The 9,740-nt window shown below is 55.2% G+C and overlaps 1 protein-coding gene across 4 annotated transcripts in view; it reads left to right on the forward strand.

Moving 5' to 3' along the window:
- DGKD (diacylglycerol kinase delta) overlaps positions 1–7,498 on the forward strand; it is a 109,572-nt gene extending 102,074 nt beyond the window's left edge. For 2 of the 4 annotated variants that reach the window (XR_014053887.1, XR_014053889.1), the window contains exons 28-30: positions 4,250–5,129; positions 5,360–5,490; positions 6,147–7,498. Coding sequence is in view for 2 of the 4 variants with exons in the window: in XM_081491024.1 (XP_081347150.1) it covers positions 4,250–4,367; positions 5,360–5,490; positions 6,147–6,251 (354 nt within the window). In the remaining 2 variants the exon portion in view is untranslated. The remainder of the gene's footprint in view (positions 1–4,249; positions 5,130–5,359; positions 5,491–6,146) is intronic. The other 2 variants (XM_081491024.1, XM_081491025.1) reach the window with 1 other exon arrangement.
- Positions 7,499–9,740: the final 2,242 nt, after the last annotated feature.

A 9,740-nucleotide genomic window follows, 5' to 3' on the forward strand; every position in this document is an offset into this window, starting at 1 on the left:
CAGAGGCAGTTGTTTGTATATAACCAGTCCTTTGAAAATTTATTGACACTAACTTTATGGCCCCATAGATGGTTGGTTTTTATAAATGTTCCTTGTATGCAGTTGTATTTTTTACATCGTTAAGTCCTCACTGAGGTATTTTCGTTTGTTTTTTTCTCTTTTGTGTTTGGTTTTGTGTCTTCTTGCTCTGTCACTGTTGAACACTCTGGCCATGAATGCAGGTATCTTGATTTTTTGTATGTGGTTTTGTGTATTTTTTGCCTTATGCATTTTGAGGCTATGTTATTGGGTGCATTTAGGGTTTTATCATTGTAACAAGACCTTTACTAACAAGCCTACTTGTTTGACATATTTTTTTTCATACTTTACTCTCAAGCTTTATTTGGAATGTCTTTCTTAAGACAGCATTGCTAAATTTGGGTTTTTATTCAATATTGTACTGTTTTAATACGCGAGTTCAGTCTGTTTACATTTACTGTGATTACCATGTTTAGACGCATTTTTACCATCTTTTCTGCTGTTTGTCCCCCTTTTTGTTTCATTTCTCCTTTTTGATTGATGAGTCTCTCCTTCCCACAGTTCTGTTTATCTCGTGTACTAGTTTGGAAATATGTGCTCTTCTGCATGTTTTTTTAAAGTGATTACCCCCAAAATTTTAATCTTAATTTATGTACATAAAATGTGTCAAGCTAAAACTTCTTGAAATAATAAGAAATGTCAGAAACCCAATTTTATAGTGTGACCTCTCACTATCAGTCCATGATTAATCATGGTGAAACTAACCACGTCACAACTTCTGAACAAAGAAAGTTGATAGAATATGTGTATGTAGAATTTATATACAAATATGTGTTGTGCTTCTCTATAGAGAAGATTTTATGCTCTGTAAAGGGGGACTCTGCTCTCCTGTTATGCATAGGACATTTTAACAATCTGATCGTATTCCAGACTGGCTCATCCCACCCATGCAGGGGGCAACGAGGTGAAGTATGAGGGGCAAAGGGAACCGTGAATGGGGAGCTACCATAATTCTACTGACGTAAAGATAGGAAAATCATTTATCTGAAAAGGAAAAACAGTGATAGATCTTGGAGTTGGTTCTTTGAAATGAAAGCAAAACAAACTACCCTCTGGCAGATGTAATCTGGGGGGAAAAGGAGCAAAAGGCAGTGGGAAGGGGACTAGAACAGCAGGTATGAAAGGGCGTCAGCTCACAGCGACCATGAAAGGGACGCCAGCGAGGCTCAGCGTCCTGATACGCCTTTATTTTTCAGAAAAAAAATGTAAATTACACAAATTTAAATCTCAAGATATTTTAAAAAGAATAGCCACAGAACAACTTGAAAAAGTAAATTTTATTTCCAAAGGAAAAATTTGTCAAGGAATATGTAATTTCCGTATACAAAAAAGTGTCAAAGCTAGAAAAAGATGGACGTTATCTCAGTTCATTTTTTTAAATTGTGGTAAAAAAGACATATGCAACTTACCATCTTTATCATTTTAAGTGTACAATTCAAGTAGTGTTGAGTATATTCACGTTAGGAAACAGATCTCCAGAACTTTCAAACATTTTCCTTTTTTAAAAACCAGCACATTGGGTTCCAAACGTGAATATTATCAGTAGATCCATAAAAATTCTTTCTTAAAATTGCTGATGAAAGAAATTCTCTGTAAAAGAATTCTAGCCGGAATGTGTGGGGTTAAAGGGCTGTTTTGCGTCAGGAGGCGGCCAGGGAGACATCCTGTCCTCCAGGCAGATGCCTGGTTTCTCTGCAGATGGAGGGACAGGAGATGCGGAGCAGGAGCTGGGTGTCCCCTGTGCGCCCTGCTAGGGCCCCGATTGAGACAGACCCACCATGAAGATGAACCTTTGGAGCAGTTAGGGAGATGGGATATAAATGAATTCATTAGAGCTAAGTGAATGGTGTCAGGTGTGATAATGGTGCCATGATTACGTTTTAAAAAGAGTAGCGTCATCTTTTACAGTTGTGTACTGAAGTATTTATGAGTAGAATAATTTGATGTTTGAAATTTGCTTTTAAAAGGTGGAGATTAAATAACAGGTGGATAATCAGCCTCATTCTACTAGTCTCCCTGTCTTACCAATGGAAGAAAATATCCATGTTTTTAAAAGTTGGAAGTAAATTTAATAAAACCCATGTTTGCCTTAAAAACAAGACATTACAGAGTCAGGAATAGGATTTTGTTTGGATTGTGGAAAATAGCTGCCTCCCATTTGTCCTGCAGGAAGCCGCTGAGGCGCAAGGGGACACTTATCTGGGGACAGGAGAGCCCATGGCTATGGCAGTCCCCTGGGGCTGGAGGTCCTCCGTGGGGCGGCTGTGTTAGAGTGGATACGGGATCATTTTGCCAAGTATGAGAAATGTGTAGAAATAAGTTTCTTGAATAACTCACAATCGTTGACTAGAAAATGTCATTGTAAGAGGTCACTTTCCTAGTAGAAACCTTATAAAATACAAAGTTTGTGTGAAATAAAGAACATGACACACCTTTGGTAAAAAGCCCACAAAGATGACCACGCAGGGGTGTGGTGAAGCTGCAGGGTCCTGGCAGACCGGGTGTGAAGGTGTCCAGCTCTAGCCAGCGTGGGTGCGATTCCAGGGAAAAGCCTCATGGGCAATTTTCAGTGTGACCAGGTGTCCCCATCAGATCTGCGAGTGCGTCCTAGAGTTGCGCAGTCTCACCACGTCGGGCACTGCGGGGATGTTGGTAGATGCTGTGGGGATGCAGATAGACGCTGGGGATGCAGGTAGATGCTGGGGACGCAGGTGGGTGCTGCGGGGATGCAGGTAGATGCTGGGGACACAGGTAGGCACTGCGGGGACGCAGGTAGGCGCTGCGGGGATGCATGTAGACGCGAGGATGCAGGTAGGCACTGCGGGGACGCAGGTAGGCGCTTTGGGGATGCAGGTAGACGCAAGGACGCAGGTAGGCGCTGCAGGGATGCAGGTAGATGCTGGGGACACAGGCACTGCGAGGACGCAGGTAGGCGCTGCGGGGATGCAGGTAGATGCTGGGGACGCAGGTGGGTGCTGCGGGGATGCAGGTAGATGCTGGGGACACAGGTAGGCACTGCGGGGACGCAGGTAGGCGCTGCGGGGATGCAGGTAGATGCGAGGATGCAGGTGGGCCCTGGGGACGCAGGTAGCCACCGTGGGGATGCAGGTAGACGCTGTGGGGATGTAGGTAGACGTGAGGATGCAGGTAGGCACTGCGGGGACACAGGTAGGCCCTGGGGATGCAGGTAGTCGCTGCGGGGACGCAGGTAGGCGCTGCGGGGATGCAGGTAGATGCTGGGGACGCAGGTAGGCACTGCGGGGACACAGGTAGACGCTGGGGACGCAGGTAGACACTGCGGGGACGCAGGTAGACACTGCGGGGACGCAGGTAGACGCTGGGGACGCAGGTAGGTGCTCTGGGATGCAGGTAGATGCTGGGAACACAGGTAGATGCTGTGGGGATGCAGGTAGACGCTGGGGACGCAGGTAGGCACTGCGGGGACGCAGCTAGACAGGGCCCTGAGGCAGAATCCAGGCCAGCAGGGCCAGGAAGAAATTGGCACACCTGAAAAACAAGGAAATTTCTTTTATCTGTGAATACGTTTATACAAATGACCGACAGAGGTATGTGTCTGTGAGTGTACAGAACTCATTACTGGTGGAGACCCAGGCCGTAGCTTCTGTGAGAACCAACAGAGGCCGTCCACAGACCCGGAGGGAAAGGGCCGCGATGGCTCCACCGTGACCCGGACTGTGCTGTAGGGAGGTGGCCACCGAGCCGGCACCCTGTCTCCTGTCCCTCTGACTCCCCTCCCTTCTTGATTCTGTCTCCGGGAGTGGATGGTGAGGAAAGAGTGCAGGAAAAGCTTCCTTTAGAAGGATACTTGTGACCCTGACAGACTAGCCTGCTGGCGCAACACTGCGAAGTCAGCAATAACTTATGCGTCTTGATGTTAATAGTCTTGATATTTAAGTGATACGTACAAAGCTGTTCAATCACAGGATGAATGAACATTATAAAATGAAAAAAAAAAAACAGAATATGAAAATGGATGCTTCTCTCTGCAAAACTGCTTTTAAAAGGCATTAGAAATGAGCGATCAGTCCAAGACTGAAAGTCAAGGAAAAAGACGACAGGCCTTTTCGCGGCTCCCGCGCCCGTCTGCAGCAGGGGGCAAGGCATGGGTAGACGGGGGTCTGACGCGCTCTGTTTCTGCCCTCCCCCACAGAACGCGATGCTGGATCTTTCCAAGCGCAGCCGCAGCGGTAAATTCCGCCTGGTGACCAAGTTCAAGAAGGAGAAGAACAACAAGAACAGAGAAGCTCGCTGCAGCCTGGGTGCCCCGGGTACCTGCCCCTCCCTGCCCCCAGTCACCGCGGCGCCCTGGCCTGCACCGCCGTGCCTGTGGCTGCAGAACCGCACCCCGGCTCTCCCGCCGCACAAGGCGGGGCGACCCGTGTCACTCCCTGCCCTGACCCTGCTCCTGGTGTGGATTCCGGGGGACAGGCCCCAAGCCGCCTGCCTGTGCTCGATGGGGGTGTTAGGTGGGGAGGAGACAGCAGAGGTGACAGGACACTCAGAGACACACGCTGGACCCTGTGCCTGCTTCCCTGAGGGGCTGCCTGGCCCGTTAATCAGTTCGTTGATCATGGCCCCTTCCCCGGGAGCCTGGGCCCTCACCGTCTCAGGCTAGGAAATCAATAGAAGATGACCCTAAACGATGTTTCTCCTTGGGTCACTGAATCGGGGCTTAGAGTCTCCATGCAAAGTGTTGGCCCCGAGCACGGCCCAGGCTCCCAGGTGCTAGGCAGCCCCAAGCCCGGATTCGAGGGGGGGCATTTGCTGCCACTAAGGGTAGCGCCCTTTGATTTTTCTTCTTCGCGTATTGGTCCAGAAATTGGGTTCTTTGAATCATGGTGGCTCTGACTCCATGGAATCTCTGCGAGTCTCCGTTCTTGCTGCGGGCCAGAAGCGCCAAGATCCCTCTCGAAGGGCGAGGGGCTCTGGCCTCAGCTGCCAGGAGGCCCACCCGTCCCTCCTGGGGCGAGGCTGCCGGACCCCCAGCAGGAACAGACGCCAGCTGCGGCCTCGCTCACGCTCCTCCAAGGGTGGTGGCCCATCTCCTCTTTCTGCACTGGCTTGGGACAGCGCCTGGGCCCGGGTGGTGGGGGCCTGCTGCTGGGGCTGCTTGGGGTGCTTGTGGCCGGGGGATGTTGGGGTGCCTGCTGCTGGGGCTGCTTGGGGTGCTTGTGGCCTGGGTGTCTGGGGTGCTGGCCGCTGCCTGCCTGACACTGGGCTCCGGGCACTCACTGCGCCCGTGCCTTTCCGTCTCTGACAGTGCACCTCTGGGGCACAGAGGAGGTGGCTGCCTGGTTGGAGCACCTCAGTCTCTGTGAGTATAAGGAGATCTTCACGCGGCATGACATCCGGGGCTCCGAGCTCCTGCACCTGGAGCGGAGGGACCTCAAGGTACTTCCACGCGCCTCCTGGGCAGGCGCGCCTGTGCTCCCTGCGGCCCTGGGGTCCCCCTCTGCCCTGGCCGCGCCCCAGCGCCAGCAGTCTCCTCACCGTTCTTCTCAGGCCACAGGGCAACGACTAGGGGGTGACAGATGTGGCCCTGGGCCGTGGTGTCTCAGCCGCCACAGCCAGAGCCAGGGCAGATGCCATGGGGAGCCGTGCTCGCAGCACGGTGAACCACGTTAACCCTTGGGGGCACCGTGAACCCCCTGGGGGGTGCAGCCTGCTGGTTGTCCAGCTCGAGTTCTGTGATGACAGCCGTCGGGGTGAAGGGGGACCCGGTGTCCGGGATTCCCTTCCCAGCTGCCCGCTGGCCGGCATGGAGCGCCTGGCCCCAGCTCGGGGAGGGCAGGTGCGGGCCCCCAGGCTGGCTCGCCTTGCGGGCGCCTCCGGGTGCACCCCAGGAGGCTGTGAGGCCGCCGAGGGCACCTGGACGGGGCCGCGCAGCTGGCCTGCTTCCAGGCACCGCCAGGGTGCCCTGGACTCAATTCAGGGACTCAGGCGAGGCGGGCGCCCGCTGGTAGTGGTTTGCGGGCATGAGTCATCATGACCCCTCCCTCGGTGGGGCCGTGGGGCGCCCGGGCCTGAGCGCCGCTCTCTCCCTGCAGGACCTCGGCGTGACCAAGGTGGGCCACATGAAACGGATCCTGTGCGGCATCAAGGAGCTGAGCCGCGGCGTCCCCGCCGCCGCCGCCGCCGCCGCCGAGGCGTAGCCTCCGCCTTCTCGGCCTGCGTCCCTCGCGACCCCCGCGACTGAGCCGGCTCGGCGGCCCCTCATGGTGCTACTCCCGCCGCTCGGCCCGGCCCAGCGTCCCGGGCCGGATCCACAACACAGCTACCTGCCGCCCGCGCCGCCCCTCCCGGGCCCGCTCCCCGCCCGCGCCGGCCCCGCCGGGCTCCCCGCGTCTCCGAGCCCCCGGCCTGGGCACCGCCCACCCCTCCGTCAGCCGGGGAGCCCTGGTTCCTGGGCCGCGGGCGCGGGGTCCCCGCCGTCCCCAGGACGCCTGGCCTGTCGTGCCCCTGCGCACCGAGGCGGGCCCGTGTTTCTGTGTGGAGGGGGCGACCCGGGGTATCGGGGCTGCCGAGCTGGGAGCGCTTCCCCGGGCGGCACCCCGCCCTTACCGCCTTGGCCGCTTTCTCGCTTTCCCCGCCCGCGGGGCACCGTCTCCGGACCGGCCGGCTGGCGCGCGCCCTGCCGGCGGCTCCTCCGCGCGGGGGCTCCCCCCTGCCGGTAGCCCCGGGCGCTGAGCTCGGCCCGCGCTCCGGCCCTCGGAGGTGAGCCCGGGTGGCGGTGTCTCCTTCCCGCCGCGAGGGGTCCCGCGCCTCGGAAACGCTGTGCTGGGAGGAGGGAGGCGGCGAGAACCCGGGCGCCAGAAGGCACCGGTTTCCGAGGGGTGGGTGCCTGGGGGTCTGAGGTTCTCAGGACTCAACCGCACGGGCGGGGACCCACCCCAGCCCTCCGCGTCCTCTCGTGGGAAAGCCATCAGTTTAGGTGAAGCGTGGTGTTTAAAAGTAATGTCCGTGATTAGAGCAACACTGTTTACCTAAAACCGTTTTCTGAGTGTAGTGAGTGCGAGTGAGCGGAGTAAACATGAGCGTTGCATGAAGCCTGTCTGCGGGGCAGCGTCCCTGCCGCCGCCGCCGCCTCGTGTCTCTCTCGCTGCACGTGGGGCTGGCTGCCCTTCTGTCCCTGTCCCCACCCCTGCTGTGCGGCTGTCCCTGGGGGTCCCTGGGGTCTCCTGGTCCTGTCAGTGTAGAGGGAGGTAGGAAGGCTCCCTGGTGACTTGGAGAAAAGGTTTTGTGCGCTCCGGTGGAGCTTCCCCTCGTATTTATGATCCTAATTTATACATTGCCCACCGTGGAAGCAAATGCCTCCTGTATTGCTATGTACATATCCACATCTGGGGTTGTAAATACAGTTGTTCTGTGTATAAATAAAACAAGCCTGTTTTTGATCTTCCATCGTCAGATTTATCATTCTTTTGTGCTTTCATGTAAAATATCAGTTGCCAAAAAATCTTTCCAAACTGGATTCAGAATTATGTTTTTCAGCCACTCTAAACACAAGTTGAATTAGTGGTGGCTGAGAAGCAAAGTGGAATGAATGCCATTGTATTGTTCAGGGCGTGGTTTCTAGGATCTGTTGAATTAGTTCAGCAAGGTGGCGGGGCTGGGAAGCACTGAGGTTCTGCACTGAGGTTCTCGGGCTTAATCACATGTAGCTTCAGTCCAGCCTCCTGAGGTCGTCTTAGCTAATGTTCTATCCTCCTAAGTCTTTTATATAAAACTGCAAACTGGAGCTCTCCTACTCACCTCTCTCTTTAATCCTAGCACCTTTATTACAAGGGACCTGCCTCTTCAAGCTCAAGCTCACTTTGTGACCCCTGTTTCCTGGGTGAGGGATGGGGGCTGGCATCGTGGAGTTGAAAACTGGGCTGGCAGGATACCATAGGGCTGTGTGGGCTCTGAATGTGTAGTTGCCTCCCCAGAAGCTTTCTTCTCTCTCATTTTATGGTTAGTAGAACTCGTTTTGTCCTGCACGCTCCTCCCACATGGCCAGCCCTGGATCAGGCCTCATGGTTACAAAAATAGCTGCCACTATTCCAGGTATCACATCCGATTGTGACCGTGTCCAGGCTAAAGTGTGGGTGAACAGGTGGGTTGGCTCCTGCCTCTTTTTAAGGGAAAAGAAAACTTGTTGGAAATTCTGGCATCCACTGACCTCCCCTTGAGGTCTCATTGTCTAGAATTGGACCACACACTCATGACTAGAGCAGTGGGTGCAAAAGGAACGGAGCTGTGCCATTGGTGGCCGATCACGATGCTGCTGGCCGACACATTTGTTATTTTATGCTGAGTGCTAGCATACACATCATGCATGTTAATTCACCTGTCACTCTTTGCAGTCCTGCGAGGCGGGTATCTACATTTTACAGAGCAGGACACAGGATCAGAGAGGTCACAGCTTGTCCCAGCAGCACGTGGCCGGGACAGGAGAGCACACCTCGAGGGCTGTGCTTGGGTCCCCAGCCCACACGACCGATGAAACAGGGCCTAAGTCACACATGGGCACCCGGGCCCAGGAGCCTGTGGTCCTCCTCGCACCGATGGCAGGAGCCAGGTCTCAGCCTTTGCGGGTGTTGTGGGGTTTTTCTGGCCACGTGGCGTGTGGGATCTTAGTTCCCTGACCAGGGACTGAACCTGTGCAAAGCGGCCCCAGTACCACCACCGTGAGGCCCGCCACTGGGCTGTTTGGGGGCTGTGAGTGCTCTGGGCGGCCTTGTTTTCCGAAGGGCTGTTGGACTGTGGTGCCTGTCCCCTTGGCACACTTGCTTCGGGCCGAGTTATTCGTCACTTGGCCGCTGGCTGCGGAGCTGGGAGGCGCTCCCTCCACTGGGCCCACCCCAGACCCAGGCTGCGGGCAGGAGCCCCCGGGCCTCTGGGCTTTGGGTGGAGGGGCTGCTGCTGAGGGTGGGGTCCCCCTCAGAGCCCCCACTCGGGACTGGAGCTGGTGGCAGGGCGGGCGGGCACCCGCTCGGAGACTGTGGGCATCGGGCCCAGGACTTGATGGGCACGTGAAAGGAGGCCTTGGGCCGACAGGGAGTAACTCGGGGGCTGCTGGCGGCATCGCACCCCCGGGGGCACGCGGCGGGTGCTGCAGCCTGACCTGGACTGGACGCTGTGTTGCCATCACAGTCCCCTCCTCTCTGCAGACAGCACCCCCCACGGGGATCCATTGTGTCTTTTACCGACAGGGCAGGACTGAGAACGGGAGTGGCGGCCATGTCTCCATCCGGCCAGGATGCAGGGCCCCGTCCGTCTTCCTTCACAGCTAAGTCTGTCCTGGGGGCAGCCGACCTCTCTAAGCCATGATTCTGGATCATTCAGGACTTCGGTGCCCCGCCCTCCTTCTGCCAGAAGAGTGACATAGCGGTATAAACGTGTTTTCTCTACAACCACCGTGGGCAGCTGCATTTCCCTGAAAGGAAGAAGAGAACCAGACCACTTCTGGTTTCTTCAAATGCAATTATTCCCATGAGTCTGAGTTTATTTAAAATCAAAACACAGTTCTGTTCTTTTTTTCTGTTATTTCTAAAGCAGTACTGAACTGGTCTTTTTTAATATAAACCCCAGCGACTTAGATCCAAAGTTCACTTGGGAAAAAGGCCAGAACATGAAGCAGTCAGCAAATAGACAGGAGG

The sequence above is a fragment of the Giraffa tippelskirchi genome, chromosome 5 (assembly GCF_054371585.1).
Source record: "Giraffa tippelskirchi isolate mGirTip1 chromosome 5, T2T-mGirTip1v1.2.pri, whole genome shotgun sequence".
Taxonomy (NCBI): domain Eukaryota; kingdom Metazoa; phylum Chordata; class Mammalia; order Artiodactyla; family Giraffidae; genus Giraffa; species Giraffa tippelskirchi.